Genomic DNA, 23,678 nt, shown 5'->3' with positions numbered 1-23,678 from the left:
GGGGGGGTGGGGGCGGGCAATTTGGAGGCGTTACGGGTCTGACCTGTTTGTGGGAGCGGGAACGTGGTAGTATTCAGTTTTTTGCTTCGCTTCTTGTGAAATATGCTCATAGTTTTTTTAGTTTTAATTTTCTATTTTGATGGAAGTGCTAATTTTCGTACTGTCACAGAACTCAGTAGAACTGCGACCTTTTCTTCCCCACAATCTGTGGTTGAGTTTCATACTGGTTTGTCCACCTAATCACTACAGATACTGTTCTCCTTGGAGGAGTTATGGGGATTTGACCCCAGGAATCCCAGCCTCACTGCCCTGGCCAATGCTGTCATGCAGAGGTCAGCACACCTCTCCTGCAAAGGTCAAATCGTCAATACCTTAGGCTGCACCTGCCACACACAGTCTCTGATGCATTTGCTCAACTCTGCTGCTATCGTGTGAAAACAACCATAGACTATACATAGAAACAAATGGGACAGTGTTCCAGTAAAACGATGCACACTGAAATCTGAATTTCATATAATATTCGCTTATGAAATAGTCTTCTTTTCATTCCCCACCCACCTCCAGCCATTTAGAAATGGAAAAAAAAAAAAAAACATTCTTAGCCCCTGGGCCATTAAAACAAACAAACAAATGAAAATGGGCAGTGGCCAGATTTGGCCCCCAGGTGGTAGTTGCCCATCCCGCCACTATGCAGAGGGTGAGTGTGAAACAAGCCTTCCCAATGCCAGGAGATGTGAGAGAGGTGGCAAAAAGAAGCTGTGGGAGCCCCTGGAGGGAGCATCAAACTCGGGCTTCAGAGAGGTGATGCCGGAGTTGTGTCTTGAAGCCAAGTGGAGGAGGCAGGGAAGGGCGTTCCAGCGAGAGGGAACAGCTTGGGCACAAGCAGGACGTTGAATAAGCTTGTGAGCCGCAGGTAGCTCACCCTGGCTGGGGAGTGTCCAGAAACGAGTGTGCAGGGCCAGATGGCCACAGGCTTAATGAGACAGGCCAAGACGGCTGGATTTTATCCTGATGGTTGGTCGTTTTCAGACTTTCCAAACCTGGTCTTTACCGTAAATCTTCCCCAGGAGCTCTATCCGAGAAAAAGGTTGGCATCTCATCATTGACCTGCTGTTCTGGGTGAGACCGATGGCCAGGTGCTGGGACACAGTGGGCAGCAGGGGTCGGGAGGTTCCCTGCAGCCTGTGTACCCCACCCCCATGCCTGTCCCTGAGGCATCTCAAAGGAACTTGTAGGATTCTGCTGAACAGGGTGTGAAAACCATGGCTGTGGCTAGCGGAGGACAGGAGCAGACAACATGCAGACATGATCTGATGGTGTTCCACATTGAGCACGCAGAAGAATGGAGAGGCAAAACAGCTGATGAGAAGGACACTCACTGGTTCGGTCGAATGATTTCTTGAGTCTCTATTTGCCTAGCACTGTGTGAAAATATTTGACACTGGTAAATAGAATAGACAACATGTAGCAAGTAAAGAAGTTCTTTTTATATTAAAATGATAGCACCTATAGAGCACCTACTGTGTACCCAGTGGTGTTCTAAGCATTTTATAATATTAATAGAATATTAACTCCTTGAATCCTCACCACAATTTATGAGGTGGGTAATATTATTACTTCCATTTTACAGACGAGGAAACAGAGGCACAGGCAGAGATTAGGACCGCATATGAGCTAAGCAGGTGTTGGGGAAGGTTCTCTTTAAGGAGGCTGAGGGGACACCAGGAAGACGAGACGGGACGGTTGTAGATGTCCCCGTGGAGAACTGGGCTGCAAACACTCCTAGCACCCTGGAGAGCACAGAGGGGAATGGCTTGGTTGGCTTGAAGAAGGAGGGTAGCGTGGTTGAGTCCTGGGGAGGTGGTGAGGGAAGAGGAGAGGGGAGGAGGCCGGAGAAGACGGCAGCAGCGGGATCCTGTAGGCCTCACAGGCTACGGGAAGGAGAGGATATTGTATTCTTTTTTTTTTTTTTTTTTTTTTGGTCTATATTTTTGAGAGAAAGCGAGTGAGAGCAAGGGGCAGAGAGAGAGAGAGAGAGAGACACACACACAGAATCTCTGTACAGCATAGAGCCCCACATGGGGCTGGAACTCACAAACTGTGAGATCATGAGCTGAAACCAAGAGTCTGACGCTTAACGGACTGAGCCACCCAGGCACCCGGAGAGGGTATTTTCTCCTCAAAGCATGGAGGGGCCTGGGCAGGGCAGTGAAGTGATTGGGTTTGAACCCCTAGAGAATGGCCATTCTGTGGGGCATGGATGGGAGGTTGGCACTGGTGGAAGCAGGGAGACCTGCAGGAGGCTCCTGAAGTCGTCCGGGCAGGAGATGATGTCGCCGTGGTCTGGAGAGCTGATGGTGAATGTGGAGAGAATCCCGCGGGATTCTGTGGATTACCAACTGAGGAATGTGGACAACCTGAACCCAGCTGGTGGCAGTGACGGTGGAGAGGACACATAGAAGGAAACAGCTTTCTAAGAGGTAGGAACAGAGAGGTTTCGGTGACCAGTTAGAAGACAATTCTGTGTTGGTTTTGAGATGCCTATGGGACACCCAGGAGGAGCCAGCAAGCAGGCAGTTGGCAGTGAAATTAGGGATTGGGGATGTGCGAGGCTCAACGCAGTGCTATTTGGGCTGTGTGTGCCTTGAGGGGTGTGACTGGGTCTGTCTCCCAAGCATCATAAGACGGTCTCACACCCAGTGGGCCCTCCATAAATGTTCATCAAACTGACAAAGTGTTCTCCATTTGGTGGAGAAGATGGTGATTATAGCACAGTGAGCTGAGAGTTTCCGGGAGGGGGTGACACTGGAGCTATGTTGATAGGAAGCCAGGTGGCCCAGAGGGAAGGGCGTTTCCCTTGTTGTTCCCCCGTCAACCCCCCACCCCCACTCTGCCAACCTGGTCTTGGAAGAGTCCGCTAGAGAAGCAGATGCTCGAACACGCCAGCTGTTCCTAATCATTGCTCATTGACATCTTCCTGAGGCTCCTTTTTCATCAGTGACCAGTCTTAAAAGTTGTATTCCAAGTGCTGACCCTTCTTCTCTGAGGCACCAGGAAGGGTACGTGGCCCCGAGCAGCCAGCAGTCATAGGTGTCCTCGAGATCGGCCTCCTGTGTGTAGCAATATCTCCGTGTCCTCTACCCCAAGGGCTCCTCCCTCCCATGGAGCCCATGTGCTGTGGACTTCTGTGAAGCATGTAGATTCTTCTCAGAACAATGGCTTTAGATGCATAAAACAGAGAATTACAACATGAACTGATTTTATTGATACGAAGATATCTCAAATGGTGTTTTTCAATTTGAGGTATAGTAATATATCTCAACACACTAAATAGCAAGATCTAGCAGCAGTAACTACCATAATTTCAAAGTAGAGATGAGCATAAATGATATTTTGAGATCTCTGAATAACTATACAATGATATGGATATATCTGATTTCTTTTGGTGACGAAGTCACAGGTTCAATTAATACTACTGTGTCCTAGGCACATGAAAAGATGCTCAACGTCGCTCCTCATCAGGGAAATACAAATCAAAGCCACACTCAGATATCACCTCACGCCAGAGTGGCCAAAATGAACAAATCAGGAGACTATAGATGCTGGAGAGGATGTGGAGAAATGGGAACCCTCTTGCACGGTTGGTGGGAATGCAAATTGGTGCAGCCGCTCTGGAAAACAGTGTGGAGGTTCCTCAGAAAATTAAAAATAGACCTACCCTATGACCCAGCAATAGCACTGCTAGGAATTTACCCAAGGGATACAGGAGTACTGATGCATAGGGGCACTTGTACCCCAATGTTTATAGCAGCACTCTCCACAATAGCCAAATTATGGAAAGAGCCTAAATGTCCATCAACTGATGAATAGATAAAAAAATTGTGGTTTATATACACAATGGAGTACTACGTGGCAATGAGAAAGAATGAAATATGGCCCTTTGTAGCAACATGGATGGAACTGGAGGGTATTATGCTAAGTGAAATAAGCCATACAGAGAAAGACAGATACCATATGGTTTCACTCTTGTGTGGATCCTGAGAAAATTAACAGAAACCCATGGAGGAGGGGAAGGAAAAAAAAGGTTAGAGTGGAAGAGAGCCAAAGCATAAGAGACTCTTAAAAACTGAGAACAAACTGAGGGTTGATGGGGAGTGGGAGGGAGGGGAGGGTGGGTGATGGGTATTGAGGGCACCTTTTGGGATGAGCACTGGGTATTGTATGGAAACCAATTTGACAATAAACTTCATATATTGAAAAAAAATACTGTGTCCTGCATTCGTAATTAAAGGAAATGCTACATTTCAGTTGGAGTTAGCTAAAATACAGTTGACCCTTGAACAACACAGGATTGAACTATGCAGGTCTACTTGGATTTTTTTTTTTTATAAATAAACGTAAATGTTTTTCCTTATGATTTTTTAAATAATGTTTTCTCTAGCTTACTTTATCTTTTTTTAATTTAAGTTTTAGTTAACATACAGTGCAATATTGGTTTCAAGAGTAGAATTGAGTGATTCATCATGCGACACCCAGTGCTCATCACAAGTGCCCTTCTTAGTACCCATCCAGCCCATCCCCCCCCCCCACTTCCCCTCCATCAACCTTCAATTTGTTCTCTATCATTAAGAGTCTCTTGTGGCTTGTTTCCCTCTCTTTTCTTTCCCCCCACCTTCCCATGTGTTCATCTGTTTTGTTTCTTAAATTCCACATGAGTGAAATCATATGGTATTTGTCCTTCTGATTAATTTATTTTGCTTAGCATAATAATTCTAGCTCCATCCACGTCGTTTCAAATGGCAAGATTTTATTCTTTGATGGATGAGTAATATTCCATTACATGTATATATATGTGTATATGCGTGTATACACACACACACACACACACACACACACCACATCTTCTTTATCCATCCATTATCATTCATCAGAACATTAGGCTCTCTCTATAGTTTGGCTATTGTTGATAGTGCTGCTATAAACATTGGGGTGCATGTATCCCTTCAAATATGTATTTTTGTATCCTTTGGGTACATACCTAATCGTGCAATTGCTGGATCATAGAGTAGTTCTATTTTTAGTTTTTTGAGGAATCTCTATGCTGTTCTCCAGAGCACCAGTTTGCATTCCCACCAACACTGCAAGAGGGTTCCCCTTTCTCTGCATCCTCACCAACACCTGTTGTTTCTTGTGTTAATTTTTGCCATTGTGGCAGGTGTGAAATGGTATCTCATCATGGCTTTGATTTATATTTCCGTGATGATGAGTAATGTCCTCTAACTTACTTTATCTTAATACAATATATAGTATATATAACATACAAAATATGTGTTAATTGACTAAGGCTTTGGGTCAACAGTAGGTTATTAAGTCTTGAGGGGGTCAAAAGTTATACACAGATTTTCGTTGGCACAGGGGGTTGGTGGCCGTAACACTTGTGTTGTTCAAGGGTCAACTGTAATTTATTTGTTTTTATCCAATTCCATGTATTCTCTGAATTGTATCCATGAATTACAGATATCCATGGAACCCCTCCTCAAAGCATTCATTTCAGTCACTAAATGCTTCCGAAAACAGTGACAGGAAATGTAAAGTGCTGGATTTTCTTTCAAAAACTCATTCCATTGGTTTCGTTTTATAAGAGGGGTTTATTCCCACTTGTATTTTGCAGATCAAGCGCTTGGTCAAGAGCGAGTGCTCCATAAATGATGGTTGGGCTGGTGGATGGTAGATAGGTAGACAGGTGATGGTGGGTGGAGAGAAGCCTCGGGCAGGTTAAATCATCTGCCTAAGACTCACAACTTATAAGTGATAGAGCTTGAACTTGAACCCACATTTTCTAAACTCTGAATTTCTTCTTTCTGTTCTTCCATGCTACCATTATGCTGTTTTTATTTTAAAGAATTAACCCAGTGTGAAGCCATGTTCATAAATTATGCTGTTCTAATGATGAAAAAAACCAGTCCAATTATTCTTTTTTGGTCAGAGAACACCTAAAGTACTTTGTTCCTATGTTAGAGCCATATTTTAAGTAAACTGACTCTGTAGACTGCCTGCGGATCGAGACGGCAAGAGACCCAGAAATTTTCTCTTACGACTTGTGGATGAACTATGGATATAAAATTTAGAGAAGGCCGAGATGCATGATAGTGGGAGGTGTGGGGTAGTTTAGTACTGCTCCCGAAGGCAGAACCAAGGTCCAGTGTTTACCAGGACAAAATTTGGCTCAACTGAAGAACTCTCTAATGATTAGACCTACTTAGCAATGTACCAACATTGCCTGGTAAGATATTGACTGAAAGAATTCAAACATTGATCCATGTGTTTATTCATGCATTCAATAAACATTTATTGACAACCTACTACATATTAGATGCCTAGGTACATGCCGCCTTCAAAGTATGGAATCAGATAAACTGTTGTTAGAGCTTAGAGTCTACTGGGAGACAGATAACAAATATAATTTTAAAACAATCTTGAAGTAAAAAGTGGAGTGCTAGGATTCATAATAACTGGGACAAGGATGGAACGATCTATAGTTATGTGTCCACAAGGAGGTGACTTTGCATTTGAAACCTGAAAGATTAGAAAGACCCAACCTCAGGGGAATGAAGCGTGCGGAACTAGAACTAGCATGTGCAAAGGCCCTGAGGCAGAAATATGGTAACGTGTTTAAAAGTCTGAAGGAAAGTCACTGTGGGAACTGAAGTGGAATGGAAGAGAGGGGTGGTAGAATGTGAGTCGGCAGGGATGAGCTCAGGTAGGATCTGGGGAGGCACTTGGATTTAGTTCTAAGTGTGATGGGAAGCCAGTAAAGAACTCTAGGCAAGGGAGTAACACTGCTTATTTTGTATTTAAAGGGTCACTCTGACTGCTGGTCAAAGAAAGATTGTGGGTTGGAAGGGAGAGACCAGGAGGCTCTTGGAGTAGATCAGGAGCAAGATGGAGGTTGCTTAGACTGGGCTTAGGCTGTGGAGATGGAGAAGACAGATGAGATTGTTGGCGAATCTGGCTGAGATTTTTCATGTATGGCTGTGGGGAGTGGTGGAGAGCACGAGGCTGAGGGTGATTGGTGGTGCCTTTCATCATGATGAGGAAGGCTAGGGAGGAACAGGGTTGGAGTCAAGAAACATCTAGATCATCATTTTCCAGCAACTCTGAACCCTTGTGATAGACTGCCGTGGCTCTCAAGAATGATTCCGTTTATTTGGTATGTAGAGATGTGGGGGACGGAGCTTTTGTACTCGTCAAATGATGGGATGGGGGCACTACTGGCCTTTTCTGGACAGGGATCAGGGATGCTAAAAGTCTCGTATCGTGCAGGACAGCTCCCATAATGAAGAAGTATCCCATCCAGAATGCCAGTAACTTCCTCATGGAAAAACATTAGTGGACTGAGAGCTTTTCAACTCTAAGAATGTAGAAAAATGTATTTTTCCCCCCACACTGTCAGCCATTCATCTCTTTTTGTGAATTATTCGAGTCAGGTTCTTTTCATAAGTAATTGACTGAAATTAGCCACAGGGAGCAGATGGAGATTTCCCTGGAGGAAAGGGTGTGTAAGCAGGAAGAAGGAAGGCTAAATCTTGGAGAGCAGGACTTTGCTGGTGGGTAGGGCTTTGAGACTGAGGGACACTGAGGGCCTTGAAGGGAGGCGGGAAGGAGGAAGAGCAAGTGGGAAGGTGCAAAATTCAAACTTGGCTCTCTGTTTCCTGTGGTTCCACTGTGCGCTCCCTGATGCTTGCTGGTGTAGAGGCTGTCCGGCTCTTCCCCTAAACTTCGCTTCTCCGTCCCTCATGCACACTTTGAACTTTTCCTTTTGATCATTTGCATCCCCAGTATAAATTCTTCCTTCAGGTGATCAGAGAGATGCCGTAAACTTAGACTCCAAGCAACGTTGCATACTCTAGAAGAATACAGAAAAGCAACAGGAGTCCCAGTGGCTAATGGAGTCACTACCTTGGGTGAAAAATTGTTCTTTCCATCTCTCTAGCTTCATAAAGGTTGTTTTCTACTTATTTTCACATGCATAGTTTCATGTGGGCCTCATAGCAATGCTAATAGGCTGGGCATATGTGTTACCGTATTCATTTTATAGATTTGGTCATTGAGGTTCAGGGGCTTCCCCAAATCAAGCAGCCTGTAAGGGATAGAGTGGGAGGAGAGAGAGAGTGCACATGTCTCTGGGCACGTGCACAGAACTTGAGTGCAGGGCTCCTACTAAGATTTCCCAACTGCACGTGGGCCCCTGGTAAGTTATGGGAAATGGTGAAGAAACTGTTCAACGTAAGTGGATGCCAAAGGAGAGCGGAATACAAAATTAATTGCCCAAGAGGCATTTTATCAAGGTATAAGTAGTTGATAGGCACGAAGTTGGTATTTTTCCATAGCCCCATAAGGAAAAACCAAAAGGAGCAAGTCTTTTTTTTTTTTATTTTTTTTATTTTTTTTTATTTTTAGCACATTGGGAATAAAAGACTTAACTCTTGCTGGGTCCCTAACACTTGAGGCCCTACTTTTGTGCACATTTCCTGCAGCTGTCCCCATAAGAGCTGCAGCGTGGCTGTGAACACCCTGCAAAGGCTTGATGAGTCAAACCATCTTTCGTATGGTGGGAGCAGGGCCTCAGCATTACCCAAGTCCAGAGGGTGCCACTCAACCCTAGAATACGTGACTGGTGCCCCCGGAGTTGTGCGGCACCCCCAGGGAGTGTTTACTGTCGATGAAAGGTAGTATAAGGGTGCTGCAGAGAGGTCGAGCTGTTTCCCCTTGTGATAAGCCCACTACCTGTACACACACACATACGTGCATATGTGCGCGTACACACACACACACACACACACACACACACACACTAGCACTCATGCCTTCACAGTAGCCTTGGTTCCACTTTGGTGTATTGAGCTCAAGCCTCTCTCTTTTTTCTTTTAATTAATTTTTTTATTTATTTTTGAGACAGAGCAAGCACATGAGCGAGGGAGGGGCAGAGAGAGAGAAAGGGACAGAGGAGCTGAAGCAGGCTCTACACTGACAGCAGAGAGCCCAATGCGGGGCTCGAACTCACGAACCGTGCGATCATGACCTGAGCGGAAGTCGGGTGCTCAACCGACTGAGCCCCCCAGGCATCCCCCAAGCTTGTCTCTTTTTGAGCCCAAACGCTGAGACGAAGTAGCTTTTTCCTCAAACTGGGAAAACTTTCCCTTCTAGAGAGGGCTAAAGCATAAAGGCATGACGTTATGGTTAGACATGGCAGACGGCAGAGAAGCACAATGACAACTCTGAGGGAACCAAGAAAGCCCAAAGGGGAGACAAGGTTTAGAGCTAAATCAAGATTGGATTTTGTCATGAAAGGCAGAACTGGCAAAAGCATCATTACAAGGCATTAACCTTGTTACACACAGACGAACAAGCAGAGGCTGGGATTCAGAAATAAATTACACATAATAAACTAGACAGAATAGGCTGAGAGCAACATTAGTGATTATGCCCTAAGGGGAGAGAAGGGCAAGATAGAAAATAGGCCAAAAAAAAAGAGTAAGAATAATCTCTGGACACAGGGGGCCGACTGCACCATTTCACCCCTTTTTCGGCTTGACTCCCTGGGTATTAACTTCACTTTTGTGAGGAGGTTTCTCTGAAGGCTGTCTTTCTTTTGTTTTCATTTGCTGAAATGAGCATAAGAAACCCACTCAGAGGGCCCCTTTTTCCATTCACAGGGACTCGTCCATTTCTGTGTGTGACTAGCACAAAAGAATCCTTTTCCATTCAGCTAGAACAGCCCTCAGAGTTTACGTGAGGTCCAAGCCTGCTCTTTCCTATTTCCTTCCAGGCTCGCGGTCGTAATTGGCTACACGATCCTGACTGTGGCCAAGGTCCTCCGTGGTGAGAGGAACGAGCACCCAGCCAGTCCTTGGTCCCTCATACTTGAGGAAAAGCTAGAGTCTGGTGTCGCGTCCCACATGACTCTCATTTCTTGCGCTGACTTGCTTTTGGTTGCAAACATCAGAAAGCCAACTCGACAGGAACTTAAGCCATAGCATCTATTGTTAAGCTAGTAGAAAGTTTAAAGGTTGGAAGCTGTGCTCCGTGGTGTTCTTAAGAAACCAGAGCCTTCGTTTTCCCCTGCACCAATTTTAGCACGTTGATTTTCATCCTCCATCTTGAATCTCGTGGAAGCAAAGTGGCTGCCACCACCCTGTACACAGTGGCCTCACACGACAGATTTCAAAAGGAGGAGATACGGGGAGTGGGCGAACAGGGTCTCCTCAAGAGCTTCCTCTTATCACGGAGGAAATTTGTTCCCAGCAGCCCCTCCAGTGGACTTCTTCCAGCTCACCGGCCCAAACTGGACCACATGGCCACCTCTAGCTCTAAGGGATAGGAAAGCAGATCTCTGGCAGTGGGGAATGGGATAACCATGTGGCTTGGACCAGTCACAGTTGTCCAGGCTTGAGTTTATTGCTACCTGAACCAAATAAGGGTTTTGTGGCAAAGAAGGTGGGAATAACTGCCTCGAGTGTGGCGGCCACTGTTCGTGTTTGAAAATAAGGTAATGAGGGGCACCTCGGTGGCTCAGTCGGTTAAGCGTCCGACTCTCGGTTTCGGCTCAGGTCATGATCTTGCAGTTCGTGAGTTCAAGCCCTGCATAAGGCTCCACGCTGGTGATGTAGAGCCTGCTTGGGATTCTCTGTCTCCCTCTCTCTCTGGCCCTCCCCCACTTGCACTGTCTCTCTCAAAATAAACAAATAAAAAGTAATGTGAACAAACACGGAGTGTGTATTACCATGCACCAAGCACTGTCCTAAGCTTTGCTGGGGCTTGTGTACAAAGTCATTCTCACCACTTCCATTGTATAGAAGAGGAAATTGAGTCACAGCGAGGTTAAAGTGCCCCACGTTAAGTAGCTAGAAAGTGACAGAGCCAGGAATTCAATCCTGGAGGTCTGGCTCACTCTACTATCCCTATTAGGTAAGGTGATAAATACTCCAAGTAGCACATAGTAAGTACGTGCTACTAATCACAGCTAGTTATTAGTTTAACCCCCCAACAGGGTTAAAGAAACTGCCCGGGCCACCCAGTGGGTGAGAACTGAGCTTGAACGCAGACCTAAGCTCTCTAACTCCCTAGTCCCAGGCAGTTTGTTTATGTCACTAGCTCCCAAGTTCAGAAACATTGATTTCATGGCTCTACTAACCTGTGCTACTGATCCAGGACTTCATTTGGAAAACTAGTTATTAAGGAATGGTCAGAACTCAGGGAAGGACACTAGAAAAGATGGGGTGGTAATTTGGAAGCAGCTTTTCTTCTTTGCGCCCTTACAGCTTTTGAGCCACTTCTGGTTTTTTGGAGCCAGTCTTTCACGAGCAGAGTATCCCATCCAACCTCAGCAAAACTACGCGTCATGTCATGGTCCCTGGCTAATCTGAACGGCTGCAGTTATTAAGCACCTACTGTATACCAGCGGTAGGCATGCACTGTCCCATTTGTCCTTGTGAATAATCAGTTTACAGCCATAACTTTTTCTGTGCCATGGGATGAGGGAGAATGGCGTCCTCCAGCCATAGATAGTGGTAATAGAACTTTCGAGATGCCCAGGTAGATGACACCCAATTCTCTGAGTTAGCCTCTCTGCAGTGACCAAATATTTAATAAGTGGTCAGCTGATCCTAACTTTGAACAATTCTGGTTTTATTTTACAGCAAGATGTGTGATGTGGTTTTGTTATTTTTTTCAATCTAAAGGTCATCCGATTTTTCTTTTTCTGCTCATAGTCATGAGGCATCCTTATCTAAACAGTGATCTATTGTTCTGATTCTCAGACCCACAGAGATTTTTTTTTCTTAACTTCGATTTTAACAGGACAGTTCCTCATCTTCCCCGACTGCATGAAAAGTATCTTCTAACAGGAAAAAAAAAAAATCTCTAATGGGCTTTCCAAAAATCTTCTTAAACTGAGTTCACTATGGAACATTTTATGCAAATAAGTCACTCTCTCTTAGGTTATGACATCTTTCCCTTGAAAAGTGATCATGGCATTGGAGAAATCCTCACTAGCTTATCTTTTCTCCCCAGCGTAACTTCAACAAAGAAATATAGACGGCGCTTTAAAGGCTTCAGAAATCAATTTAGTCCATGAATCCATTTACTTTAGATGTTAATGAAACTTGGTGGGTTTAAAAATAATGAATGTTTAATAAGACATAAATTGAAAGACATAAACACTGTCAGCAATAATATAATGAAGTTAATAAGTCTTAGCCTCCCCCTGCTCACCTCCCCTCTCCCCAAACAGGGCGATTTAAGGAGTTAACGGTGATGCTTACTGGAGTTTGCCAGCTCTCCCATTGGTTAAAACTGAAATGTGGGTTTGGAAACCTTAGTACAATTGGGAACTGAGCTCTGGCAGATAAAGTATGCTATCACACTGTGTTCAGTAGCTACAGACAGTAACGGCTCGCTCTAGCTTCGTATCTTCCAGAGATTTGTGTAACAAACTCAGTTTCCTGTCGTTGAAGGCAGGAAGCAGCGTGAAGCGCTTTATGCCTTTAACCAAGAAAGAAAAAGACATCTTGGTCAACACTCTCTCTGCCCTGGGTTTAAAAAGGGGCTGTATTTAATGATCAGGAGCAAGCATGTGATTATACGTGCTCAATGCTCCAGACCATTTAAATGCCTTCGGGTTGGAGTTCGGCTTTTTGTTTCCTCATCAAGAGCATCAGCACCAGGGTCCAGTCCTTCTGCTTGGTTCCTCTTTAGCTTTGTGGTTCTGTCCTGCCCACCAGCCTTGAGTGTATCTTTCCCTTTTTACCCTCTGAATTAATTATCCTATCTTTGGGCTTTACATTGTATCTGTCTGGTGAATCCAGTCTCTCCTGTCTGCCGTCACACCCAATGGGACTGTCTGCCTCACATTTTGGGAAGTGGCTTGTTTAACCTCACAGAAGCCAATCCCTAACTAAAATAATTTGTTGCAGGATCATGCAAACAGCCAAGCATAAGACTGTCTCCCTCCCAATTCAGCAATGGGCTCTTTCCTTGGCAATAAAGTGAACTCGGTTTGATGTATCAGCTGGGGGAGTGTTAAATGGATGGCTAGCTCGCTGCTGGAAATCAATGCATGTTAATACATAGGAAACCAATGGCTTTCCACGGGTTGGGCAAGCATGGTGATCCCACGCATAAAGGGGATAAGAGGTTGCTCCTGGGATCTTGTCTAAGAAAATGTGTTTGGGGCTCGAGTAGGATCCTTCCCAGGTGGGCATGAGTAATTATCGCTGTTAAAAATTATCTTTTTTTCTCCATTTGTGCGTTTGTGTGCATGTTCAGAAAGAAGGGGAGCAACCCGAAAGAGTCCAACCAATCGCATCATCTACCTTGATCCATTCCGACCTGACATCCGTTTATGGCACCGTGGTAATGAACAGGACTGTTTTGTTCTTGGGGACTGGAGATGGCCAGTTACTTAAGGTTGGTTTTCTGTGCCTTCTTCGATGTCAATTTTAATAGTGATCCATTTTGTGCTTTTTAATTTATTTTTTAGTGTTTCTCGGTTATTTACAAGTTCATACCAACTGCTTTGTGAACTGTTCAGAGACCCTCAGAAATTACCAGAAAGAGACTTCGAGAAATCCGTATGTGATAGCCTCCCTAGCCGTGTAACAAAGCACCAGCCACCTTGCTTCCCAGGAGCCTGCCAAGTTATTCTCCCCTTCCTTACTCATAAGCTGCCTAGGTGAGGTAAATAGGGGTCTGGCCCTCACCCTACCATGGATCACCTTCCTAAGACCTTTAACCTTTTAGTTCCTATCTCCTTTGTAGTGGAAATATACAAAGTACCTGATTTCTCCAAACCTCAAACAGATGAGGGATTATAAGACTTAAAAAGTAGAAAAAACAGGTGTTCCTTCCCTCCAGCCTATTTGACACCCACAGAGGGGTTTTGTTTTCTGCCCTTAGTACCCACACATACCATGGAGAGGTTAGAGACCTGAGATCCTTTGAGATTCCCCCTGACTTGTATCTCAGAGGACTATTTTCCCCCCCACTGTAGAATGGGTACACCACTGGACAAGTTGGGATTTTTATTCCCTGGGCAGGGAGGGGGAGGCAGTGGGAGGAGGAGGAAATAAAATCAGGGACCTCTAATGACTTGTCTGGAGTGATATAGTGGTTATCTTATCAATTTCATCAGGCATTTATTGAATACCTCCGGGGGGGCTCCACCATTATTCATGGCTGAAACTGCACTGTCACCCTAGGCTGACATTCCTCTGCCTCCCGGTAGTCGGTTGATTTACTGTCAGTCCAGGTTCTAAATTGAGTACAAATAGATATGATTTCTCAACTGATCTCCCATTGACAACTAGCTGTGTGACTGTAGGTGAATCGCCTAACCTCTCTGAGTTTCCCTTTCCTCATCTATAAAATGAGATTGTGCTAGACAACCCAGAAAACCCCTTTCTCTCCTGTACAGTCTCTAATTCTGTCTTCTGTGCGCTTATCCCGCACTCTAGCCAAACCTATTGGCTTGTCCCCCGATGTGCGTTACGTAGTCTTGTTTGCCTACCTTTGTTCACGCTGTGCCTCCTTCTGGGATTGCTTGCTTGCTTGCTTTTTTTCCTCCCCCTATGCTTTCCTGAATCCTATGTATCTATGCTTTGGCTCGGCTGAAACTCCACCTCCTCTTTGAGGCCTTCCAAAGCCCAGAGTGATCACGTTTTCCCCTCATCTCCTGAAACACTCATTATCTGTACCATTCTGTAGGCCCATGACAGATGCCTCGTGTTGATCCCCAACCTTTTCACTCGTGTTTGTCTTGCCTTCCCAACTTGATTTTAAGCTTCTCAAGAAGGGGGTCCTGAATTCTCACAGCCTAATACAGTGTTGCGCGCCTGGTAGGCATTTGATTGAATCTGTTTTCTTTGGAGGAAACCCAGTAACATACGGGAGGGAGTTTGTTTGTATACACATTCTTTTAAAATATACATTGATCATCTCTCCTGCCGTGTTAGCTTTATTTCCTGGGGAAAGGTAAACACCCGTCCGTCATTCTACCCAAGTGGCTTGGTGCCGTGTCATGACATCTGAAGCGAGGCCAACCTGGTCCGGCAGATTGGACCCATTAACCTGGCAGAGGAATTTGCCATCAGTCTTTACGGGGCCTCCTCACCAATTATCTCTTCAGATTAGGATATGTTTGATGAGTATTTTGACAGGAACACTGTTTCCCCAAAGCTGAGCCAACCAAACTGTTACATGGTGAGTTGGAGGTGAAGAACACTTGGCTATAAATAGTTCCCCACGGGACAGGCTGGTTTCTCCTGTCCTGTTTGCTCACCCCAGCAGTTTGTGTACAACTGGCCAGTTTTTAGTGATGTTGTGACACCAGAGGGGTGGGGCCAGGCTGCAGCTTTAAGCCACCGAGAAAGAGGTGGCTGACCAAAGTCTGGTTTCCTCAGCATCTGTATGGGGTACACCTTCAGAAGCCATGCCTGTGGCCTTGGTGTTTGCTTGTTTGTTTGTTTGTTTGTTTGTTTGTTTTTTGGATTCAAATAACAAGGGCAGGTTGGTTTATTGTTTTGGGATGGCTGACATTGGTCTGGTGTTTCCCTTGTGCCAGTCACATTAAATGTTTTTAACTCACTGAGTCCTCTCCACGGCTCAGGAAGATAGTTCTGTTATATATCCCATTTTACTGATAAGGGAAGTGAGGCCCAGAGAAAGTGGATGATTTGCCCAAAGTACGCACGGCAGAGCAGAGATCTGAACTGGAGTGACTTCAGAGTCTGCACTAATGTCCCCTGTGCTCCACTGAGTTTTGTGATCTCTGCCCCAGACATGCACAACCACTCCCTCAGGGTTCTTGGGGTTGGGGGGCAGGGCGTGGTGGTGAAGGGAAGCATGTTGATAGGGATCCATGGAGGGGAGGGGACAGTGGAACCAATACTCCTGGGGTGTGGGTCATGGTTTTTACAAGCTCCAGGAAGTGGCACCTGGGTGGCTCAGTCGGTTAAGGGTCAGTCTTCGCCTCAGGTCATGATCTCATGATCCGTGAGTTCGAGCCCCACACTGGCCTCTGTGCTGACAGCTCAGAGCCTGGAGCCTGCTTCACATTGTGTGTCCGTCTTTCTCTCTGCCCCTTCCCCACTCATGCTGTATCTCTCTCTGTCTCTCAAAAGTGAATAAACGTTAAAAAATTAAAAAAAAAAAAAAAAAAAAAAGCAGCTCCAGAAAGGATCCCAGCTCTGGAAGGAGGCAGACCATCTGACTGAAGGGAATGCCTCAATGGCATAACTTCTTAGGAGTTAAACCCTCCCCCAGCTTTACTCAGGAAGGTCCCTTCCCTCAGGAGGAAGTTTTGAGGGACGAATTTGAACTGACTTAGCCCTGCCAAGCTGCCTTGGACAGCCCAGTAATTCCCAAGACTCCCCCATGTATCCCGTGTGCAGATTCTCGGATGTAGCCCCTGAAATAACCCAGAGTCCCGAGACCCAGGACGATGTCGATGATTGAGAAGGCACAGATAATCCCCGAATCCCTTTGTTCAGAAACTTCAAGCTTCTCCCTTGCCAGACTTGTCACCAGAACTGTTAGAAAAGACGAACATTGATAGACACAAGCTTGGCTTCTTAAGCCATAGAGTGGAGATACTAATGAGCCCCGCAAACAAAACCCAACCCGAGGCAGCCAGTGGGAGGAGGAGAAGAAAGAGGGCTTGGATCACCCACAGCCTGACTCATCAGTTTCCCAGTGATCAAGAGTTGGCAACATGTTGACAGACAATAGGCACTGTAGTATACGACTGGTTGGATGAGGGGCAGAAAACAGCAGTTGGGGGCCAATTGCTGGGTTTTTTTTCCCACCACTACACAAACGCACACACACTCTAACTTAAGTCTCTGAAAACCTCACAGAATTTTAACATAGTTTGATGCAATTTTATTCTTTTTAAATTTTTTTTGATGTTTATTTTTTGAAGGAGAGAGCGCATGGGGCAGGGGGCAGGGGTGGGGCGGGGGGGTGGTGGACAGAAGATTCAAAGTGGGCTTTGCACTGACAGCAACGAGCCCAGTGTGGCGCTCTAACTCACGAACTGCAACATCATGACCTGAGCTGAAGTCGGACGCTCAACCGACTGAGCCACCCAGGTTCCCCTGTTTGGTGCAATTTTAAACATCGGGTTATTTAATTTTTTCTTATTACAAGAGTAATATATGTTCCTCGAGAAAGGTGCAAAGTAGCAGAGGGTGAGGGAAAAACAGGAAAAAAGAATACCCCTCGCTGTTACCGAAAGGCACTGACTGCTATCAGCGTTTTCTTTTTCTTTCTTTTCTTTCTTCTTCTTCTTTTTTTTTTTTTTTTTTTTTTGCATAGTTGAGGTCAGACTCTATCCAATTTTGCATCCATATTTTTCCTTCAGTTATGCCTGTATTAAAATGCTATGGCAAACCCTTGGTTAAACGGTATTTTTATTTTTTTTTAATTTTTTTTTTCAACGTTTTTTATTATTTATTTTTGGGACAGAGAGAGACAGAGCATGAACAGGGGAGGGGCAGAGAGAGAGGGAGACACAGAATTGGAAACAGGCTCCAGGCTCCAAGCCATCAGCCCAGAGCCTGAAGCGGGGCTCGAACTCACGGACCGCGAGATCGTGACCTGGCTGAAGTCGGACGCTTAACCGACTGCGCCACCCAGGCGCCCCTAAACGGTATTTTTAAACAGCTGTATCATATTCCCTTCCGTGGAAACATCACATTGCGCTTAGGCCGAGAGATCGAATCACTTTCAAAGCGTCTTTAAAGACCTGCACTTCTTCCAGGCGATCTGCCACTGCCTCCAAAGGTAAGGTTTTCCTGAGGAAGAGTGGAAAAACTAAAGACTTTACAATATGCCAATACCCTCACTGCCCTCTTTCTCCTGCCTTTATTCCTAGATGCTTTTGTAAGATTTTTGAAACATGGTAGGAATTTAGAACTTGAAAGCGTCCTTTTAACAGTATCTCATCTGTCCCCTTATTTTATCGACACGTGACCCTAATGGTTGTGAGATGGGTTGTGTCGTCACTTTTTCCCCCCTGGTTGTTTCCTCATTTTACTTCCTTTCTGATCATGATTGCATGCTATACTTTCTCAGTGGTCAGCGTCTCCACTGAGATCAGCTGAAAGAGGGTGGCCACGCTGAACTCAGCTGGCAGGAATTCATAACTCGCGTGTCGCAAGCCAGCACACTGCAAAGTGTACCCGTTTTTATAAACACATGCGAATCCTTGTCCAAATTGTGGGACAGCCTCTCGTGTGGTTTGGATTCCTTTGAGCTGACTGTGTCGCATACAGAAAATTGTCCTTATTTCAAGGGCAGAATTGAATATTTTCAGCTTTCCCAGGTGGTAAAATAAGTATTAATGGAATATGCATGAAATTTGAAATTTGTAACTTTATGCATGCCCATTAGCCTTTCTTGTAAGCAGAAAAGATAAGGCAGCAGGCGAGGAATAATAACAGCGAACCTTTCTGAGCTCTTACTGCGCGCCGGCCATTGGAACCAGTGTCTGCATGGGTTAACTTGTTTAATCCTCATGAGTCCGTAGTGTTACCAAACGTACTTTATAAATGAAAAAAATGCGAGGCTCAGAGGGGTTAGGGAACTTGCTCAAGGTGATGTAAACTGAAGCAATCTGTCCCCTCTCCAAACTGCACTGATAATTCAAATGCACTCTGTAGGGCTTGGTAGAATTTGTGGAACTGTGTTTTGTTTTGTTTTTTAAAATTTTCTTTCAAATATTAGAGTACTGGGGTTAATACCAAGATGCAAGTATTGAGGTTTTTTTGAGAAGAGGCCCTGGCTTCTGTGGTTTTAGTTTGTTCCTATTTGGGGACGGCCTCCTGGCAGCCCCACAGAGCCCAGACTTCTGTATTAGAAGGCAGGACTTCCCCCGCTCAGGTCTGCAAGTGGGTCATGGGAGCCCCTGAACCCCCTGTGGGACCCCAGCTTTTCCCCCGTGGGTTCTTTGGGAGTAAATGTCGGAAATCTGGGTTCAAGATGATTTTTGGAACGGCTCTTGTAGGAGGAGGCCAGTGTTGGGTTTCTCCAACATCCCTAGGACCGAAGTGGGCTTCAGGGTACCGGGTGCCGTCTCACGCATGTCCCTTCCCCATATCATCAGAGAAGCACTACTCACATGCTTCGAGTTGGGACTGGCCATCTATGAGGCCCTCAAAACTTATTCCCACTGGTGGCTTTCATTTATCCAAAATTTATCCAATTTTGCCGTGGAGCAAAATTGAGACCAGTTCTAGAAAGTTCTTCTGCATGAAGGTCTGCCTTGATTCTGGTTTTAAAGTTTTCAAAAGACAGGAAGAGATAACAAAAATAATAAAATATTTTATAAGGACAAGCTTACTATTTATATTCCCATGGAATGTTCAAATAAGGAAAAGGAGGCCAACCCAGGACAGGACCTGGGGCCGGAGGTAGGGGAGTGGGGATGGCTAGGCTGAAGTAATAGACCAAAAAGTGAAAATAGCAGGAAATGGCCTCCACGATTGGCTGTTTGGAATGTCATACGAAGCTATTTCAAGTTCACCTCCATCTCATTCATTCTAGTTTGTGAGTTAGCCGGGACTCCCCAGTTTAGAGCTCTTCCTGCCATGTCCACACAAACCTAGAACTTGTGGTTCAAGCTGTATGCTTCTCTTGCTACTTACACCGAGAAAAATAGGTTGGAAATAAAAGAGGAGTTTGCCTTAATCTTTATATTTCACCTTTGTTACTCCTAACGACTCAAGCGCATTGAACACTGGTGGATAATTACCTTGCTTTCTCGTGTGTTCGTGTGCGTGGTTTAGGCCTCCTTCACCACATTTCTTAGAAACTGTTTATTAAAAAAAAAAATGAGAAGATTGGCTTGGATGCCCTTTAACTGGTTAACCCCACAGAGTGAGGCCTAAGGAAAGAAATTTGGAGTATATGTTTCAGCTTTTTGAATACCCGTGGCTTTTCCATGTCATGGTAATAGTAAAGGAAAGAAAGAAAGAGGCTTTTGTTTAATTTTTCTCCTCCCGACCTCGTTTTCCTCACCATGCTATTCTTTCCGTGGGTGGTGTCGAACTTGTAACATAACTAACTGTCTGGTGTGGAAGTCTCACACTCCACACGTTTCAGGACTGGAATTGGGCGGGGTTTTTTTGTATGCAACAAAAATCCCAAGGCTAGTTAATAGCCTACCATGAGGCTTCAGGAAGATGTCAACAGGAACAATATGTTGACACAAACTGAAATTCTCCATCGGGGAAAATTTGTTTTCTACACAGGCTTCAGCTGGAAAAATCTGAAGAGCCCTATAAAATCTTGAATGCTAATAGAATTTTTTTTTTCATTTAATAAATATTTATTGGGCACCTTTTATGTGCCAGACACTATTCAGGGTACTGAGGATACAAAAGTGAATAAAACAGGCAACCCACTTGCTCTCATGATGGGGGTGGGGGGGGCGCGGAAAGGATGGAAAATAAGTTACTGAATTAATCAATAAAGCCATTTCAGACAGTGAGTGGTAAGTGCTATGGAGGAAATCGACTGATGGGTAGAGAATGAGGTAGAAAGGCAACCAGGGAAAGCTTCTTAGAGGAGGTGACGTTTGAGACTTGAAGGATGAAGGGGTAGATAAGAATATGCATGGCAGAGGCTCAGGGTGACTTCAGATTAGGTCTGTACTAAAGGGGCATTCTGGAAACAAGAGATAAAAATCATGCCCAAGGGGTGTGTGTGAATTGGATGAGATTCTTTTACACAAAACTCAACCCATTTTGGGTTTCTGTGACTCATTGTTACTTCCTGCATCGCTTCACAGATCGTGTTCTTTTTCCAAGGCTGCCCAGCTAAACCGAGCTGAGGAAGGAATATTTCCCGTGCTCCAGTCTCGCTGGCTTTCTTCTCTGTGTTGATGTTGACATGAATGTTGCAGTTAGAAGATCCAAGTTTTGCTTTGATGCCCCTGGGCTGGGCTGTGGGGATGGGGATTGGAGGGGTAGGAGGTGATATTAATAGAGATCTATAGCAAGGAAGAAAGCCATGTCTCTCCTGTCCTGGAGTCATTTGAGAGAGGTGAAGGCCCCAGTGGCAGAGACCCCCAAGCTCTCCATGTAGCATGTCTGGGCCCCTTGTGGATGAAAATGAAAATTTCCTGTTGTCCTGTCCTCGGGGTTATGGAGATCATTCTCTGCATATGATCTAGCAAAAAGAAAAACAATTTGATCCACTCACACTCACTTTTCACATTTAAGTCTTATGTATTTATTTTTTAAGATAGTACATTGACATTGTTCAAAATTCAAAAGAACCAAGAGAATATACAGAGAAAGTCACACATTCCTGACCTCTGGGGCAACCAGTGATATGGGTTTCTTGGGTATCTTCACAGAGATAGTTTATAAATGTCTGCAGGTAAAAGGGGGAAGATGGCCTTTCCCCCATTTTATCAAATACACAGCATATTAAACGTGCTATATAAGTATATAAGTATGTTTATGTAATATATAAATATATACACATACACACAACATAATGTGTTAAACATATACACAAGGAGCTTTCTAATTATTTTTACAGCTAAATAGTATCATATTTGTTTGACTATGCCTAACCAACTCACTGTTGGACATTTAGGTTGTTTCAACCTTTTGCTAATTTGTGATGCAATAAATATCCGTGTACATATTTCATTCACCATACATATGAGGGGCTGTGGGGTCTAAGGCTATGCTTTATAATTTTGATAGATAATGCCAAATTACGTTCTAGAGAAGTGTCACTCCCACTATCGATGAAACGTAATTTAAACCCAGCATCTATAGTTATCAGGACAAGCTTTCAGTGTAAGCCACTCTAGGTAGCTTGTTTAGGAAACTGGTTGGTAAACCCCAGCACATAGTACACTTAAGATTTTTTTTTAACACAATAAAGGCTTCCCTGCCAGAATTCAGAGTTCCAGAGAAAATACCGGTGCCTCGTCTCCAGGTAAATCGGAGTTGCCCCAAACTAGATCTTCATAGCCCTTACCCATCTACATCAACCATGTTCCAAGAATAAATAAAAGAAGTCCCTGTAAAAACTGCAGCGCAGGTCCTAACTCACTTAAGACGCATGAGTGGTGGTGTTTTATAAATTAAGTTTTTATTTTAAAGCAAATCCCAGGGGCGCCTGGGTGGCTCAGTTGGTTAAGCAGCCGACTTCAGTCAGGTTATGATCTCGCGGTCCGTGAGTTCGAGCCCCGTGTCAGGCTCTGTGCTGACAGCTCAGAGCCTGGAGCCTGTTTCGGATTCTGTGTCTCCATCTCTCTCTGACCTTCCCCCATTCATGCTCTGTCTCTCTCTGTCTCAAAAATGAATAAACATTAAAAAAAAAATTAAAAAAAAAAGCAAATCCCAGACACTGTCATTTCACCCCTACATGTTTCATTACACATCTCTAAAAAATGATGGTCATTTTCTTTTCTTTCTTTTTTTTTTAATGTTTATTTTGAGAATACATGCATGCAAGTGGCAGAGAGGGAGGGGGAGAGAGAATCTGAAGCGGGCTCTGCTCTGTCAGCACAGAGCCCGCTGCAGAGCTCAATCCCACAAACTGTGAGATCATGACCTGAGCCAAAATCAAGAGTTCAGCACCGCAATGGCCATTTTCTTAAATAACCATACCCATAATGCTATTATCACAGCAAAAATATCAGTAGTTCTTCAGCGACATCTCATAGGAGCTTATACAATGAAATCTTCCTAAGTGGCTCGAGAGTATCTTTTGAAAATGACTTTTGTTGAGGTTAGAGTGGGAGAGAGCCAAAGCATAAGAGACTCTTAAAAACTGAGAACAAACTGAGGGTTGGGGGGGGGGGGGTGGGAGGGAGGGGAGGGTGGGTGATGGGTATTGAAGAGGGCACCTGTTGGGCTGAGCACTGGGTGTTGTATGGAAACCAATTTGACAATAAACTTCATATATCGAAAAGAAAAAAAGAAAAGAAAATGACTTTTGTTCAAATTGGTATCTAAGCAAGGTCCTCAAGTCAGACATGGTTGTCCTGCCTCTCTCAATCTGGAGTAGCCAACTCCCATTACTGCCACTGACTGATGGAGGAAATGAAGTCTGTTGTCGAATGTCTCATATTGTGGATTTGGCTGTTTTCTTGCTGCCTCCTCCTCTTTCTGCTTCCCAATTTAAATGAAAGGTCACACTAAAGGCTCAATGAGGTTCAGGTTCGGTTTTGTTGGCAAGAATGCTTCATTGGTGGTTCTGCCCAGGGAGGCCTTTAACATGATGAATTCTTCTGGACAGCAGCCTGTCTTCTCTTGAGAGTCACTTGAGAACATTTTTATCAAACATTTTTTAACTGGCTTCCTGTTTCCTCTCTTCTCTATGACCTCTTTTCTAGAACCAGATCAACTGAATCTCAGCTGATTAATAAGGAACGTGAATTAGAGATGGGAAGACAAGAATCTGGCAAGTCCACGCTTGGGTGGTGCCTGCCTGCTGTTTCTCTTCATTTGTAGTTTTCAGTAGGCCAGTGTTGTCCGGTAGAACTTTCCGTGATGATGGTAATGTTCTATATCTGTACTTTCAGTATGGTAGTCACTAGCCATATGTGGCTAATGAGCACTTGAAATGCAGCTAGTATAACGGAAGTACTACAT

The 23,678-nt window shown here is 44.6% G+C and overlaps 1 protein-coding gene across 1 annotated transcript in view; it reads left to right on the top strand.

Moving 5' to 3' along the window:
- Positions 1 to 23,678, top strand: part of PLXNC1 (plexin C1) — a 148,895-nt gene that overhangs the window by 9,225 nt on the left and 115,992 nt on the right. Inside the window, exon 2 of the mRNA XM_019446434.2 lies at positions 13,327 to 13,467. Coding sequence (XP_019301979.1) covers positions 13,327 to 13,467 — 141 coding nt within the window. The remainder of the gene's footprint in view (positions 1 to 13,326; positions 13,468 to 23,678) is intronic.

This window comes from Panthera pardus, unplaced genomic scaffold (genome assembly GCF_024362965.1).
Source record: "Panthera pardus isolate Hobbes unplaced genomic scaffold, ASM2436296v1 HiC_scaffold_6, whole genome shotgun sequence".
Lineage (NCBI taxonomy): Eukaryota > Metazoa > Chordata > Mammalia > Carnivora > Felidae > Panthera > Panthera pardus.
This window is presented reverse-complemented; position numbering and strand designations above follow the sequence as displayed.